Source organism: Geotrypetes seraphini, chromosome 3, assembly GCF_902459505.1.
Source record: "Geotrypetes seraphini chromosome 3, aGeoSer1.1, whole genome shotgun sequence".
Classification (NCBI taxonomy): domain Eukaryota; kingdom Metazoa; phylum Chordata; class Amphibia; order Gymnophiona; family Dermophiidae; genus Geotrypetes; species Geotrypetes seraphini.
Genome location: NC_047086.1, coordinates 217,820,192 through 217,838,660, shown reverse-complemented (window position 1 = coordinate 217,838,660; position 18,469 = coordinate 217,820,192). Strand labels below are relative to the sequence as shown.

At 43.6% G+C, this 18,469-nt stretch overlaps 1 protein-coding gene across 4 annotated transcripts in view; it reads right to left on the bottom strand.

Moving 5' to 3' along the window:
- ITGA7 (integrin subunit alpha 7) overlaps positions 1-18,469 on the bottom strand; it is a 208,333-nt gene that overhangs the window by 95,493 nt on the left and 94,371 nt on the right. For all 4 annotated transcript variants that reach the window (XM_033936975.1, XM_033936974.1, XM_033936972.1 and 1 more), the window contains exon 2: positions 4,431-4,558. In XM_033936975.1, coding sequence (XP_033792866.1) covers positions 4,431-4,558 — 128 coding nt within the window. The remainder of the gene's footprint in view (positions 1-4,430; positions 4,559-18,469) is intronic.

Genomic DNA, 18,469 nt, shown 5'->3' with positions numbered 1-18,469 from the left:
GTGATAGATTAGAAAAAAAAAAAAAGGAGATGAAGGCAGTATGAGTGAGATGGGAAAAACAGTGAAAGAGGAGAAGACAGGATATACGAGTCCTAGAACCAGGAAAGATGGCTGTGAATCTAATCTAATCTTTGGTTTATATACCGGGTCATCTCCCAGTGGAGCTCAACTCGGTTCACATGTAATTAAGACTAGAGTACTTAGCAGAAAATATAGGAGAAGAAAAAACTAATTAAAAACTAAAGTACATAAGAAAAGCATAAGAAAAATAACTATAATATTATCATTTAGTTGAGGCTGTAGTTAAACCATTTAAAAATTGCGAGAACAACAAAGTTTTCAGGAATTTATGAAATAATTGCAGCTGGCCTAAAATCCTAATGGAGTCAGGAAGTTCATTCCAGATCTCTACAAACTCGAAAACAAAAGATCGACTGAGCTTCCCAGCAGATTTAATTCCCTTAAAAGAAGGGAAGGCTAACTTATATCTTTGTGTGTTTCTCAAATAGCAAAGTCTAAGGGTATTCCAACATAAGGGGACAAAAGAATCAAATATTCCACAGAGAAGCTTGAAGATTATGCATGTGCATTTAAACTGGATCCTAAAGCGAACTGGGAGCCAGTGAAGCTTTATCAACAAAGGGGAAACATGATCATACTTTTGTTTCCCCAAAATGAGCTTAACTGCAGTATGAATGAGAAAAAGAGATATATATATTGGGGAGGGAATGGAAGAGTTTAGTAAATATTAGGTAAGATAAAGAGAAATAAAAGTGGGAGAAAAAAATACATGACAGAAAAGAAAGGGGACTTAGGAATGAGATCAGCAAGGGAAAACTAGAAGAAAGTTTGAGAGGGATTGAGTGGGGGGAAGGGGGGTGTGAGGCAGTGTGCGGAGTAAGGAAAGGAAAAGGAATATTTTCCTCCTTGAATAAGTTGTCAACTCATGCCCCCATCTCGTGGTCTTCATCAGGGACATACTATTTTCTCCTCCTGGTCTGTCTGATTGATTGCCACTGAATGCCCGTCCTCTATACCCAGGCCATGAATTTTCACTGCTGTGCCTTTGCTACTTCAGGTACTTGAGGGATGGAAAGATGCCATAGGCTTCCTGCTGTGGGACACCCAGAATGCATTTCCCCAAATGTCAGTCAGAAGGTGCCTGAGATGCAGCAGAAAGTACACTGGGCCTGTGCTGTGCTTTCTCTACCTGCACCTGAAGATTTGACTCATGTGACTCAGGCTTGGAATTATAGACAGACCTACTAGGCCTTGATCTAGGGTGACTATATTTTTAAACTATTTATTTATGCAATTCTACATTACAAATTCAAGACTAACTTACCCCCCTTTACAAAACCGCAAAAGCAGTTTTTAGCGCCAGCCGGCACGCTGAATGCTCCGCACTGCTCCCAATGCTCATACAGCAGTACAGAGCATTAAGCGCACCCGCTGGTGCTAAAAAACGCTTGTGCAGTTTTGTAAAAGGGGGGGAGGGGTTAAATAAAAAGGCAAAGATGTCTGAAAATACAGCACTGGGAAAAGGAGGGAAAAAAAGGAACAAATCTTGCAGTAGGGAGATATCCTATTCCAACCCAAAGTAAAAATGAAATCATCATTGTATATGAAACATAAAGAATACTCTACTAATAGAGCTGGTTCTATAGAGAGGCTCTTCGGGGTCCTGAGATAGATCTCATGGGGGTTGCTGGGAAATAAGAGGTACAACTAGGCACACAGATGGTTCACATGGCTCCATTTCATAAGGGTGTGGAAGCTTTCTCAGAGCTTTTTAGGCATGCATAGTATTTTCCCATGGGCCTCCAAATTCTTAGCTTCTCAGTGGGGACAGGGTAGGTTGTACGGCTCCCCTGCACTACTGTCAACGGAGCACAATTTTGCTTTCTCTGGTAACAGGAAGTCAATAGAGTGACACACATAGGTCTTCCCAGCTAAAGGTTAAAGGTCTTAAACTAATTTATTTATTACTATACTATTTATATTGTTAGGATTTTTATGTTTAGATTAGGTTATTGCTGTTTAATTCAAGCATTTGCTTTGAATTTATATATTGCTTGGATCGTGCCTTGTTGCACGGACAATATAGCAAATAAATAAATACATTGGCAAGAAAACATGAACTGTCGCCTGCAGGTAAAACCAAGAAAAAATGTGTTTCCGAGATCTGACAGCCTTTTGTCCTTTTCCTCTTTTTAATGAAATGAAATATATAACAAAAGAGGCATCCAAAAATATAACATAGTAATGACGGCAGATAAAGACCCGAGTGGTCCATCCAGTCTGCCCAACCACACATGCTCCATAAATTAATTATTTAGTTTAAATGGTCCTTTTTCTTAGATATTTCTGGACCAGAAACCCAGAGCCCTGCCCGGTAGTGTGCTTAGGTTCCATCTACTGGAGTCTCCGTCAAAGCTCACTCCAGCCCATTTTACCATCCCATAAGCCTCTAGAGCAGGGGTGTCCAACCTTTTGGCTTCCCTGGGCTGCACTGGCCGAAAAAAAATTTTCTGGGGCCACAGAAATGCACAAACGTTGCAGCAAGATGGAGGAGAGAGCCGGCAAGACGGTAAAGACCTGGGGGCAGCAGAGGAAAACACTGCATCGCCCTCGACCGCAGCCACCCAAAATACTTCACGGGGCCGCAGGTTGGACACCCCTGCTCTAGAGATAGGAAGCTGCCTTGGTCCTAACCTGCAAACAGTAGCGTAGTAGGAGGGGGGGGCGATCCACCTTGGGCAATGTCTTGGTGGGGGAAACGGACTCCTCCTGCTCTCTGCCCCCCTCTCCCCCACCATAACTCTAGCTCTTCCCCGGCATGAACAGCAACTCCGACCTACTGTTCGCACCAGCGTCGGCTCTCCCTCTGATGTCACTTCCGTGCCCCACACCTAGGAAGTGACATCAAGAGGGAGAGCCGACACCGGAAAGGGCGGCGAGTTGGTGATGCTGCTTGCACCGGGGAAGTTAAAAGAGGTACGAGAAAGGGAGGGAGTTTGCGCATGTGGCGGGGGGGGGCAGAAGATGGAGAAGAGGGCGAGGGAGAGGCACTACCGCCCCAGGCACCTCTCATCCTCGCTACGCCACTTCCTACAAATGAACCTTTTAGGACAACCAGAAGAAAATTAAGGGAGGGCATGGCTGGAGGGTTAGACATGGAGAAGAACCTGGGGGCCACAAAGGGAGGAAATTAGGGCTGCACTGAATATTCATATTTGATCCGATTCAGCCCCGAATACAATAGTTGTATTTATTTATTGGGATTTATTAACCGCCTTTATGAAGAGATTCACTATTCAGCTCAATACAAATAATCCAGAGCTCTGCTGTGCTGTATCCTCCTGAAATAAATACTTGATCTCTGATTTCACATTGATTCTTTTATTATTTGTTATGTTAAAGCTCAATGCTCATCAATCATATTCGGTATTCGTATTCAGATAAATAATATTTTTCATTATTTGTATTTGGCCGAATAATATGATCTTTGGTACGGCTCTATAAGAAACTGAAGGAAACCTTAACAGTGTGTGTGTGTGTGGGGGGGTATAAAACCAAAATGAACATTAGGGGGAAAACAGATTAATTTAATGGTGATAGAAAATGGAGAAAATTTTGGCAGAAACAGAGAGAAATGGGTGGTAGAAGGAGAAGATGCTATTTGGAGAAGGAGCAAACAGGAGGGGGAGAGGGGAAGAAATCACAAAAGGAGAAGGACAAAGAAGAAAGGGGAGGGGATGATGCTCTACCTATCTGTAACTCCCCCAACTCCTCCCGTCTCTTTTTGTAATTTTGGATCTACCTGTTTGGATGACAGTACAAATGAAATTCAGTCAAATTGGAAAATCAAGACAATCGGTAAGCCCTCTTCTCGCATAAGTAGGGCATAGGACAGGTTTTTTTTTTTCACCTGGCAGCTTCCTCCTGCTCATCTGGAACCAGGGCTGAGATTCTGGCATCAGGAGTCTTCAGTTACACCCCTCCCCTCAGGGGGGTTTAACTCCATTTTATACAGTAGCCTCTTCCCCCACGCCAGTGCTTGGCCAGAAGCCATGCGCTGGAGCCCCTTCTCAAACTCTTCAATCATTGATCCAAATCCAAGCACTACTAGGTGTGACTGTTGTAGAGTGGCTCTTACCATACCCCCTTCTCGACCCAGGTACTGAGAGCACTGACTGTGCTATAATCGCCAACCCTGGCTGACTGGTGACAAAGAAGTTTTGTCCGGGGATCAAACTAGGCCGCCCCAGGACTATTTCTTAAAACCAATTAAAGTCCTGATAAAACCAGACACCTGATCAGCCTAGACATGAGAGCTCAGTGACCCCATGGCCTTTTGTCCCACTGTGCAGATTCAAATTGGTTAATCACTAGTGACCTCTGACCCTCCTCTTCCCGCCTATTGTTACCTCCGTTGTCGATCAGCAGCCGGTAACAGTCATGGCTCTCGCTGTTGAGGGGGCAGGCGAACAAGCCCCCCGTCCGATTTGCTCCCTGATCGTCCATGGCCAAAGCCTGGGGGGCACCCACCAAAATCCTGGAAAATTGTAAACACATTTAGCTCCGATAAAGCATGACTTACAAGGACATTATCACAGAGAGAACAGTACACTAGTCAGGTCTATAAACTAAAACGTTACTTTGGTCAATGTTCAGCCTGTAGCGCCTTTTTTTAAACACCGCTCACCATTGGCAAAATTAGCCCAGGATATTCAATGCCTGGCTACGTCCAAGCATCTGCACTGAATATCCAGGCTAATGCAACATGGGCTGACCACTGGAGCTTATGCAGGTCCCATACCACAGGTCCCCGATGCTGCTACCTGGAAGTTAACCAGGTACCGGCCAATATTTAGACCAGTGCCCAGTTAGCTCAGCAGCTAAAGCTAAGAGAGCCTTTTTGCTGTCTGAATTTTGGTGACGGGACTAAATCGCGCGAGACAACGGCGCGCAGACAACTGAGCGCAAGGTTGACGGCGCACCAAAGAAAAGCACTATTTTAAAGGGCTCCGACGGGGGGTGTGGCACAGACATTGCGCTGGCGTTGTGGGGGGTTTGGGGGGTTGTAACCCCCTACATTATACTTAAAACTGATCTTTTTCCCTAAAAAACAGGCAAAAAGTTTGGTTTCAAGTATAATGAGGGGGTTTACAACCCCCCAAACCCCCCACAACACCAGCGCGATGTCTGTTAATTAAAATAGGGGGGGTTCCCCACCAACACCCCCTGTCGGAACCCTTTAAAATAGTGCTTTTCTTCGGCGCGCCATCAAGCTTGCACTCAGTTGTCGGCGCGCCGTTGTCTCGCACAATTTTGTCTATGAACCTGAATTTTACTGCATGGAAGTAGTTTGAATATCAAAGCATACAGGCTCCTCCTAGGTTCCAGGCACGGCCAGCTCTGGCACTAACTGGATAGCGCAGGGATGGATTGTGCCGATATTCGGTGACACTGTCTAGTTAAGTGCTGCCGAATATCATTGGCGAGGTGGCCACCTCCTGCCTCTCCCGAATATTGGGCGGACTGTACATAACCAAAAACTGACCAACACACCCCTCGGGCAACTAGAGAAGGGGGAGCAGGGCTGGAGATTGATTTGTTTGGTCTCTCCAACCGGGTTCTGCTGCCCCTGCCTAGACAGATTTCACTCACATAAAGACACATTTGTTTTTTCAGAACACCAAAATGTGTCTTAGTTCTCTGGAAACCTCGTCCTGACAGCAAAACCAGCAGCTCAGCTGGACAGTCGAATATATGTGTATGGAGGGGGCACAGTGGGGAGCTTTCAATTTCATGCACAGCAGAAGCTGCCCTGTGCTTGCAGATCATCCCGAAGGCGAGACCCAACTTGCCCAATCCCTAAGGTAAAGAGTCTGAAATGTACTATTTTCTAGATTCTATATATGGCATTATCCACACTCATCACCTCTCGCCTAGATTACTGCAACTCCCTTCTCACAGGTCTTCCACTAAACCATCTCTCTCCCCTTCAATCCATTCAAGATTCTGCTGCACGGCTCATATTTTGCCAATGTCGCTATGCTCACATTACCCCTCTCCTCAAGCCACTTCATTGACTCCCTATCCATTTCCGCATACAGTTCAAACTCCTCTTATTCACTATGCAGCTCCTCAGTTCATGTAAACCTTTTTTTTTCCTTCTCTTCCTATATTTTAAGTTCTTGTAAAATGTGCCGAGCTCCACAACATCTGTGGAGATGATGCGGTATATAAACCTAAGGTTTAGTTTAGTTTAATATCTCTCATCTCTCCTTATACTCCTCCCTAGGAATTCAGTTCATTGGGTAAGTCTCTCTTATTTGTACCCTTCTCCTCTCCTGCCGACTTCCTCCCTTCTATCTTGCTACACTATATGCATAGAACAGACTGCCCGAGCCAGTATGTCAACCTCTGTCTCTGGCAGTTTTCAAATCTAGGCTAAAAGCCCAATTTTTTAAAATTCTTTATTTAATAATTCTTTATTTAATAATTTTAATACAATAAACTCAGTGCAGAACACAATTAGCATTGAATATACTTTGTAAAGTTAATAAACTAATAAGAATAATACACCTTATCAATGCTACAATTAGAACATTCCCATTCCCTATCTCATCCCCCCCCAAGAGACCTGGTTTTTTCATAAAGCTTATTTTTCCAATTCAATATAACTCTCCCATATGTCATTAAATTTTGCCTGTTGGTTAGTTAAAAGGGCCAAAAGTCTATATTTTTCCTATTCCTATACGTTCTCTCACATCTCTCAAAGTAGGTATATTTAACATACGCCATAGCCTAGCAGCTATGAATGCCAAGTCCAAAGGTTTAGATCGAGAAAATGTTAAACCTTCTATTCTTACTCCCAACAGAAAAGCCCAATTTTTCAAGGCTGCTTTTAACTCCTACTAACTCGTAAAGTCTGTTTTATCATTCCCTCTCTGAGAAATTCCCTAACCCCTATTTGTCCTGTTGTCTGTTTTAATGAGATTGTAAGATATATTGAGCAGGGCTGTCTCTTATAATTTAATGCACAGTGCTGCATATGTCTAGCAGTGTTATAAAAATTGGTAAGTAGTAGTACTGAAAAATCTGTGCCAAAATTTCCATGTGGATCAAAGATGTGCACGCAAATTAATTAGCTAATGAGCATCAACTTGCCCTAGGTACCACAGTCAGATTGTGGGCCTGCTGGGACAGATTGGAAAAAATACTTAAGAGTATTTATCATTCAATGTATTGTATACCACTTTAGGTGAATCTCTTCATGACAAGGCAGTAAATCCCAATAAATAAATAAATAAATGTCAATCAATTATTGCCTTTAATTGGAAGTAACTGGAATGTGTACATGCATCTTCTTGCATGCTATTCTATAACACCGAACACTCAAATTCACTACTGTGCCATGGTAGAGCTGTTCCCCAAAAATGCATACGTTGATGTAAAAGAGTACCATTCTAATGCCGAGTTGGGCGCTGGCAATGGCATGTGGTCAGGGCCTTCATGGGATTCACCCCGCCCTCTAAAAGCACTGCTGGCACTGCTTTGAATTTTATTGGTTGAGCAGGCAACTGGCAGATACTGCTCAGCCAATCAAATTCAGATCAGTACTGTCAGGGCCTTCAGTGGATTTGGATAACCCAAGGCCTCAGGGGGGTTCAGAGCCCAAGAGTTCTGGTTTACTTTTTTTACTTTTTGTTTGATACAGTTTGACTGGTTGAACAGACTACCTACTCAACAAATCAATCTGTATCAGGCAAAAAAGTAAACAAAAAAATAAAAAAAAAAAAAGCAGGGCTATAGAGCTAGGGTTACCATATAGCTCCAAAAAAAGGAGAATAGATTAAGACATCCGGGTTTTACTTCCATTGCTTTCAGTGGAAGTAACGTCTCAATCTGTCCTCCTTACTGCTATTGCTTTCAACAGAAGTAAAACCCGGATGTCTCATGTAGAGCTGGGGATTCACTGAATCCTCTGAAAGCCCTTATCACATGCCACTGGGCGCCAGCATTTACACCAGATTTCAGGTGGCATAAATGCCGGCAAAGAGCTATATCTTTATTTGTCTGTGGAAGCTTTGCCACCTGAATCTCTTAAGGAAACCTACGCATGAGAGAAATTTGCATACAACATAAGCAGTGCATGCAGATCTCTCTCATCCATATTCATTAGGGTATCCCAACAACCAGACTAGCTGGGTGTATCCCGAGAACTGGTTTGAGAACCCTTGCATTTATGATGGGTTTTGTCCTTAGTTAATTCACAGTTTGTGTTCAAAGCGTCCTCCTTCAACCTTGACTCATTCATGAAGTCCTCAATGCCCCATTGGCCCAATTAATTCCATCAGAGATTTTTTTTTTTTTTAGGGTGGGTTCGGGGTTCCCTGGATGTGCATGTAAGAGTTGTGCCTACCACATAGCTTTTGTGAGCATGCCCCAGGAAATTCTGATGCCTTTAGTGACCAATGCTCAGCAGTAAAAGTGTGCAATGTGCATATAATTTGCATGCTGCTAGCGTTGAGCACAAATACAGGATTTCGGGTGCTATACTTGGAGAGAGGCCGCAGGAAAGAGACTTGGTAGTACTTGTAGACAAGTCACTGAAACCGTTCGTGCAATGTGCGGCAGCGGTAAAAAGGGCAAAGAGAATGCTAGGAATGATTAAGAAGGGGATCAACAAACAGATCGGAGAAGGTTATCATGCAGCTGTACTGGGCCATGGTATGACCCCACCTGGAATACTGCGACCAATACTGGAGAAAGTGCAGAGGCGAGCCACTTGTCAAAGGAATGGAGCATTTGAGCTACAAAGAACGACTGAGGAAACTGGGACTGTTTACCCTCGAGAAGAGAAGACAGAGGGGATTTGATAGAGACTTTTAAAATATTAAAAGGATTTGATAAAATAGACCAAGAAGCAGCATTGCTAACCTTTTCGGATGTGACACGGACAAGAGGTCATAGCCTGAAACTGAGTGGCAGCAGGTTCAGGACAAATGTCAGGAAGTTCTGTTTCACACAGCGAGTGGTGGGTGCTTGGAATGCACTCCCGGAGGAGGTTGTGGCGGAGACTACTGTACTGGGATTCAAACGCAAGTTGGATACACACCTTCTTGCATATCATATTGAGGGATACGGTAAAGTCGGGTCTCCAAAAAGGAGTACCTAAATGGGCCGCCGCATGTGCAGAGCACCGGACTAGATGGACCTCGGTCTGATCCGGTGAAGGCGTTTCTTATGTTCTTATGTACATGAAAAAGGACATAGTACTACTCGAAAGAGAAGAGTGACAAAAACGGTTAAGGGAATGGGGGAGTTGCCGTACAACGAGAAACTGGGCCTCTTCTCCCTTGAGAAGAGAAGACTAAGAGGGGACATGATCGAAACATTCAAGATATTGAAGGAAATTGACTTAGTAGAGAGAGACTGTTCACCTGGTCCAAGGTGAAGAGAATGAGAGGGCACTCGCTAAAGTTAGAAGGGAAAAGATTCCGTACAAACATAAGGAAGTTCTTCTTCACCCAGAGAGTGGTGGAAAATTGGAACACTCTCCCGGAGGCTGTTATAGGGGAAAACACCCTCCAGGGATTCGAGACAAAGTTGGACAAGTTCCTACTGGAACAGAACTTACGCAAGTAAGGATAGACTCAAATAGGGCACTGGTCTTTGACCTAAGGGCTGCCGCGTGAGCGGACTGCTGGACACGATGGACCACTGGTCTGACCCAGCAGCGGCAAATCTTATTGTTTTTATGATCACTAAAAACAAACTGGTGTTTTACTGTGAAGGAACAGCATCAAGAATTTTGTGCATCTGCCCCCCCAGTAGTGTTGCAAGGGTGAGAGGAACCCGGGGTGATGGCACCCCTCTCCTGCCTACATCTCTGCTCCCCCTCCTTCCCCGATAACCTCCTGCTGCGCCCCCCCTCTTCCCTTCCTCCATACCTCTAGTTGTTCACTGCCGTGAGCAACGAGAACTTCAACGTGCTCCAAACGACTTCATCGGCTCTACCTCTCATGTCACTTCCTATGACGGAAGTGACATCAACAGAAGACATGGTACGGTTGTGAGGAGCATGTTGAAGCTCTTGTTGCTTGCAGTGGTGAACAACTAGAGGTACGGGGAAGGGAAGTTGTGCACGCACGTGCTAAGGGGTAAGATGGGACAAGGCGGGAAGCAGGGAGGAGAAAGGGTGCCGGCACCTCCAACATGGTTCCCAGGGTGGACTGACCCTCCCCACCCCTTACTACACCACTGTCTGCCCCTAAGTGTCAGAATCAGACCAAGCAGTTGTCTGAAGAGATCTTGACAGCTACCTGATACCGGCAATCCTGAGCCATACAAAGGATTAGGCCAGTGGGTCTCAACCAGTCCTCAAGACACACCAAGCCAAGTCATATTTTCAGGATACCGTCAATGAATATGCATGAGGCAGATTTGCATACAACAGAGGCAACGCATGCAAATTTATCTTCATATTAAGGTGCCCTGTATAGTTCAAATTAGAGGCTGACCAAAATGGCTCTTTTTTAGTTTCAGCCCAAACCAAAACTGCCCCCGAAACTGTCTAAACCAGTGGTATCAAACTCGCGGCCCGCCAGGTACTATTTTGAGGCCCTCGGTATGTTACCATCGTTCTGGAATGTTGTCCGCCTCACTGCTGTAACCTCACACAAGCGCTTTCCTATATGTTGCACTTCTTTCAGCTGTGTATAGCTGAAATTATCAGAAGCAATTAAGGAAAGATTTAAAAAACTATAACAAATTTTACCTCATGCAAAGTTGTCATTTCTTTAATAAGAAACTAATTTTCATGCAGCCCTTCAAGTACCTACAACTCCAAAACATGGCCCTGCAAAGGGTTTGAGTTTGAGACCGCTGGGCTAAACTGAATCTGCTGCTGAAACTTATCACCTGGTTTCAGGCAAAGCTTAAGTTTGGTTGTGTGAATGTGAACCAATGAGGCCCACTAGGGATTGTCAGAGCTTTCAGTTGGCAGCCCTCTGCTAAACCCACAGGAGATTTACTCTCCAATCCTAGGAACTGCAAGCACAGGCTGGGAGAATCATTTTAAGAAACACTTCTCAACAAGTCTGACATATTTAGGTTCCCAAGTCAATGCAGATGTAGTTTAACATCCTCTGAGACAGGAACTTTGTGAGAACGTATATAAAAAAAAATAATGATTCCTTTCTTATAGAATCATGATATTAAAATTGTTAAATTTGTATAAATAAATAATAATAAAAAAAAAGAATCTAGCTTCTGCATACTACAAGTTTGATTAAAATGCTGCATCTTCATCATACCCTACGAAGCCTGGACATTCTTTAGAATAGTGTCCTGCAAACTTTCTCGAGCTGCGGCACACTAAAGGTAGTGACCGCAGCTCAAGGCGCATGGAAGTGCATGGGTGTCGCCGTGATGATGTCACGCGCATGTGTGACATCATCATTTCGATGTACGAGCATGCATGAAGGCACTTCAGACAGGCCCCAAGACGCCAGTAGGGGGTGCCAGCAGGGAAGAAGGCTGAAGAGGCACTGGCTGATTGCCTACAGGATGTGACTCTCACCGCAAGAAGCATGTCCTGTAATCAGTCAGCCGGTGCCTCTCCTCCTCCCCAGAGTGCCATGACACACCTAAAATCTCAGGAGGCACACACTTTGAGATACACTGCTTTAGAATAATCTAAATAGTATCCAAGCCAGAATATTTATAATAATTTAAATAATGTAAGACTGTATTTTACCGCCAAGCAAAATGGCTTCCACACGTATGAACCTCAGCTAATGAAAACTGAAACTAAAGTCAGAGTGCTTTTACAATGCCTGACTTTGCAGATATTTCGAATGACAGCTGATGCCATCTCTCTACAGACAAACTAATTACAGTACACCCCTGCAAATTCACAGTTGGCGATTCGCGGACACAGTCATTCACGGTATTTTCCGACCGCCTCTTCCGGTCAGAAAATAATGCGAATGACTGACCAATGGAGAAGCTCTCTGTTTTCCCTGGCCACACATCTCCCGTGCACCCCCCCACAATGCAGTGAGAGGGGAAAGCAGAACTACAAATTCCCTCCTCCCACCACCAACATGGTGCTCGCATCACACCCGACATCACCCTCTTCTCACGGAAACCTGGAATGCGCTTCCCATGCGGGGTTGTGCAGGAGGAGAAGGTTGAGTGCACAGGAACTGGCAACGGGGAAGGTGAAACGTTGCCAACTAAGGTGACCAGGTAAGCGGCGCAGCTCGAGCCGAAACAAGAGAGGAGGAGGGGGGGTGCGATATTCACCGTTTTTCAACATTCGCGGTCACTCCGCGAATGTAACCCCTGTGAATTTTTTTTTTGGGGGGGTACTGTACTAAAGAGGTTAACATCAGTGACATAGTAAGGGGGGAGTAAGGGGGTGGTCCACCCTGTGTGCCATGTTGGTGTGGGCACCAGTTCCCTTCCTCCTCTCTGCGTCCCCCATCCTGGCCTCTTCCCATTCCTCCCCTCCACACACGCACCCCATCTCTTCCCCATACCTATAAAATTAATAATTTGATCTGACGTTTTTTTGTTTCTTTAATTAGTGAATGTTGTTTTGCTTTGATTTACTGATACTGTATTTTATATTGGGAGGATGTTTATGATGTTGTCCAGACACGTATACGTATATATGCGATATATACATTTTTTTAAATAAATAAATAAATTGTTCACTGCGGTCAACAACCTGTTCTTCGCGACCCCATCAGCTCTCCCACTGATGTCACTTCCGGGCGCTGCACAAAGGAAGTGATATCAGAGGGAGAGCCAATGGAGTCATGAGGAGCACTTTTTTGACCGTCATGAGCAACAATTTCAAGGGAAGGGAAAGGGGGCGCGCGTGGCAGGCAGGATCGGGGAAGGAGCGGAGGGGGGGCACCTGGCAGGAGGGATTGGGGAAGGAATTTGGATGGATATGAAGGCAGGGGAGGGGCGCCACCACCCCACAGCACCTTTCAGCCTTGCTACGTCACTGCTTATCATCCCAAATTTACAGACTTAAATTTGTGCTAAACTTTTGTATCAAAAGCATTTATTTTAGAGCACTCTGTTTACTACATAAACTACTATGCAAGATCATAACTGTATCACTTGCAATTACATTATACACATTCACAGAAAAAGAATGCAAAGAGTAGAATAACTTAAACATAACATTAAAAAATCAATTTTTTTAATACCGCATAATCGTTAAGTTCTATGCGGTTAACAAAATTAAGAATCAGTATCCTAAAATTTAGAAAATAAGTTTTCAATTGCTTCCTAAAACGTTGGTGGGACATAGAGCTGAATATCATGGGGAGTTGTATCTGTTTTGGAGTATCTGTTCATATTTGAAGTTGGATTCAAATATGTGGACTTTGAATTGGTCACTTTGTGAAGCACTTATGAAACATCTGCACTTGCATCTTATGGACTAGTTGTTCACGGATTGGGATTGAGAACATCTGGACTTTGAAGTTTTTACTTTATCTTGAACATTCTTTTTTTTTTTTTTTAATTCCTTCACTGATTGTTGACAAAATTGGAAGATTGAATGTTATATATTAAATCCTTGATTTTCGTAAAATTGTTACTGTTTTCAATGTTTTATGAATTTTATGATTATATTGTGATTTAAATGCAGTAATATTGATTAAATAAATTCTTGTTATAATGTTAAATTGAGTCAGATTCTCTTGTGATAATACTTTAAATCTTTATCCCAGGAAGCTGCTTGAAAGAAGAAAAGGCGTTGATATTTTTAAAACTGGCAACCTCAACTGATGGAAAAGTGAAACGAAAGAAGAAACTTTCCTCAATATACAACAAGCAAACAAGAAAAAAGGCAAGCAATATGTCAAAATCAACCAGTGATATTTACTGATGTAGAAGGGCACAATGTCATAAAAAAAGTCCAAGAAAAGGGAAAAAAGAATGGGAACTTCAGGAACACATTGACTTAGGGCTCCTTTTACTACAGTGTACTAGTGTTTTTAGCGCACGCAGGAAATTACCGCACGCTGCGCTTCTAGAACTAACACCAGCTCAATGCTGGTATTAAGGTCTAGCTCACGGGGCAAAGTAGCCCGCGCTATTCCGCGCATTAAAGCCCTAGTGCACCTTAGTAAAAGGAGCCCTTAGTAATAGAAAATTAATTTAGTAAATGATTAGGTGCCAAACCGGTTAGAACTTTATAACAAATACAGCCAAATTTAAATTTAATGCAAGCCTCGATGGGCAACCAATTAAGTTCACGAAAAAAAAAGGGTTGACACGGTCATACTTTTTCAGGTCAAAAATTAAACGAATGGCAGTGTCCTGAACTATACGTAGTCTGGAAAAATTCTTCTGAATGCCTGCAAAATGTACAATGTGCCATCTCCGGATCAGACCTTCGGTCCATCAAGTACTGCGATCCGCACATGCGGAAGCCCAGCCAGGTGTACACCTGGCGTAATTTTAGTCACCCATATCCCTCTATGCCTCTCGTAAGGAGATGTGCATCTAGTTTGCTTTTAAATCCTAGAACGGTGGATTCCGCAATAACCTCCTCTGGGAGAGCATTCCAGGGAGAACATTCCAGGTGTCCACCACTCGTTGCGTGAAGCAGAACTTCCTGATATTTGTCCTGGACTTGTCCCCCCTTAGCTTCAGTCCATGTCCTCTTGTCTGTGACACATTGGACATTGTAAAAAAATTTTTTTTTCCTGCTCTATTTTGTCGATTCCTTTCAGTATTTTTGAAAGTATCGATCATATCCCTTCGCAGTCTCCTTTTCTCAAGAGAGAACAATCCCAGTCTCTTAAGTCGTTCCTCATATTCCAAGTTCTCCATACCTTTTATTAGCTTCTTGGCTCGTCTCTGCACCCTCTCCAGCAGTTTTATATCCTTCTGTAGGTTGGGAGACCAATATTGGACACAGTATTCCAAGTGTGGTCTGACCATCGCCCTATAAAGCGGCATTGTAGCTTTCTCTGATCTACTCGTGATTCCTTTCTTTATCATGCCTAACATTCTATTTGCTTTCTTTGCCGCTGCCGTGCATTGTGCTGACGGTTTCAGGGTCCTATCTATCAGTACACCCAGGTCCTCTTCTTGTTCGCTCTTACCCAGAGTTGCACCTGACATTCTATACTCGTGTTCCTTGTTCTTTCTGATTAAATCCATTACTTTGCACTTTTCCACATTAAACTTCATCTGCCATTTCTCTAACTGACACAAGTCACTCTAGAGTTCCTCGCTATCCTTCTGCGATCTGATTGCCTGGCATAGCTTTGTGTCGTCTGCAAACTGGATGATCTCACTGGATGTTCCTTCTTCTAGGTCATTGATGAAAATATTAAATAAGATGGGCCCAAGTACCGAGCCCTGGGGCACACTGCTAGTCACTTTCTCCCAGTCTGAGAACTATGTACTAAAGACAGTGATCGTCGCTAAACCTGTTTTCACAGCTTTAGTGACAATCACTTTTACCGACACAATGCAGAAAACAGCCCACTGCATATTTTTCCCCTCGATCACCCATTTTCCAATCCAGCCATGCAAATTAGCTAAAACCCTAGGCAAAGTAGCCAAGTGATTGATAGTTTCAAGTTTTATGAAAAATTTGATTAATTGCTTAAACAAAGTTTCAAGGCGATGAACAATAAAATACAACCAATGGAGACTTACTGTTACAATAGGGTAATAAAGGGAAGAATTACAATATAAGAATAGGAAAGAACATAAAAGGGGAAAAATAACAGAAGGAAAGGGAGCAAATAGTGTTTGGTGGAGGAGTGTGTGGTGCAGTGGTTGGATCTACAGCCTCAGCACCCTGGAGTTGTGGGTTCAAACCCCGCGCTGTTCCTTGTGACCCTGGGCAAGTCACTCAGTCCTCCATAGCCCCTGGTACGTTAGATAGATTGTGAGCCCACCGGGACAGAGAGGGAAAATGCTTGAGTACCTGATTGTAAAACTGCTTAGATAACCTTGATAGGCGGTATATAAAATCCTAATAAACTTGAAACTTTAAAATTATGCTCAAAGAGTTAAAAATTCCTATGACGTCCTGAAAAGGACACTCAAGCATTAAATGTGTCTCTAAATAAAAAAGTTTTTAATTTAGATTTGAACCAATCCACTGATGGTTCTTCTCTTAGATTCAGTGGAGCAGCTTTCCAAAGAGATGGGGCAGTAACCGAGAAGATAGATGTACGTAATATATATATATGGTTAAGAGAGGGAACTGATAGAAGGTGAGTTGAAGAAGAACGTAGGGCTCTTGAGGGATTATAGGGGATCAAAAGTCTATTTATGAATTCAGGACAGTTAGTAGTACACGTTTTAAATGTCAAAAGAAGAATTTTATATGTTATCCTGTGTCCTATTGGTAACCAGTGTACCCTTTTCAATAATGGGGTAACATGATCGTATTTTTTTAGAGTTGGTGATGATTTTTATTTATGTGTTTTGAATGATTTGGAGGCGACGGAGCTCTTTCTGTGTAATGCCTTGTAGAGAGCATTACAGTAGTTGAGACTGGAGATTACAAGTGAGTGTATTAGTATGTTAATAGCTGTAGAGTCTAAAATTTTTGATAATGAATGCTTGGCTATTTATCCCCCCAATAAAAAAAAGATGTTTTAGCGATTGGAAAAACTGATTACTAGACCTGTGTTACTGATAGGTCTGCCTAGTTATTGTCAATGGCACAGATATTTTGCATGTGTTACACACACAAAATATCTGTCTTGTAAAAAAAAAGTGAAAAAAGTCCCCCACCGCCGATGATGGCCCTCCCCGATGACCCCCAACAAACGCGGCATGAGAGAAAATTGCCCTCCCTCCTTCACCAGGCACCCCAAGCCACTGTCCCCTTCCCCAAACCCCCCAAAAATGGCAAGTTGAGAGCAAGATAAAACCAATAATAAATATTTGAATTCACTGATTAATTGAATCCTTTAAATACTGATCCAATTGCTTTTCTCTGCTCTGTGCCTGTTAAAACTTGAACTATTCTCAAAACTGCCTCTAGTAAGCAGATTTACCTATCAGTGTCCCCGACACTGTGCCACAAAGCATCACTCTCTTTGAAGTCAGGTCATGGATTACTCCATGAACCTGGATCTCTCTTGCTCCCCATCCTGCTGGTCCCCCTCCCAGCACTGACTTTCTAGTACACACCGCTAGACTTCCTCCAGTGATGTGACTGACAGTTATGTCTGGCATCAAAACTCACACCAAATAATGTGTCACACAGTAAGCTTAAATACCATGAACTTTCTAGTTGAGATATTCAAAGCAAAAATGAAGGGAGGAATGACAGGGATGGGGGGATGGTCAGCCACTGAAATTCCTTCATCCGAACCCTTTAGAGTTTAGTCAGCGGGGCTGTCTTTCTCACCACTCTTACCAGAATTTGGCCAGAGATTTTTCCATCACTGCGGCCAAGGCAGGGGTTAGGGGTTTGAAGGGGGGGGTCCTATTTCCTGCTGAGAACACTATACTGGGGATCCTCTGGGAGCAACTCTGATGGGAAGATAGAAAGGGACAGCTGCAAAGCACTAGCAAGAGAGGAGAAAGAGAGAAGGGGAAAGGAATGAGAGAAAAAAAAGAGATATGAAAGAAAAGAGACAAAGTAGCACCCAGACAGAGAGGTGTCAGAGGACAGCGAGGAAAGGCATGTGTCAAGAGCAAGGAGGCTGTGAGAAACCTGAGGCTATACTATTTGGAACTGAAAACAGAATGCCCATCATAGTTATAGACATCTGCAAGAAGCAAATCCCTTGCCCCAGTGACATCAGCGACAGAAGGCTATACTAGGATGAAACTGAAGAATTAGCCCGGGGAAAGCTGCCACAGAGACCAATTAGCCTCACATCTGGAGCCTGGCAAGGCATGGCCAAAAGGAACACGTTGAGGTTCTGACAGTGTGTGGCTGATGGGAGTATGCTGGAAGAAGTCACAAGGGTGTGGTCAGTAGGGGGGTATGCTGGAGGTCTGCTAGGGTGTGGTTAGTGGGAGTTTGATGGAGGTCTGCCCTGGGTATGATCAGTGGGGGGAGGGGAGGGTATATTTATTTATTTATTTATTTATTTAATTTTCTATACCCAAGGGAGTTCAGAACGGTTTACATCAGTGGTTCCCAAACCTGTCCTGGGGGACCCCCAGCCAGTCAGGTTTTCAAGATATTCCTAATGAATATGCATGAGAGAGATTTGCATATAATGGAAGTGACAGGTATGCAAATCTCTCTCATGCATATTCATTAGGGATATCTTGAAAACCTGACTGGCTGGGGGTCCCCCAGGACAGGTTTGGGAACCACTGGTTTACATTAATTTATTCAGGTACTCAAGCATTTCCCCCCGTCTGTCCCGATGGACTCACAATCTATCTAATGTACCTGGGGCAATGGGGGGATTAAGTGACTTGCCCTGGG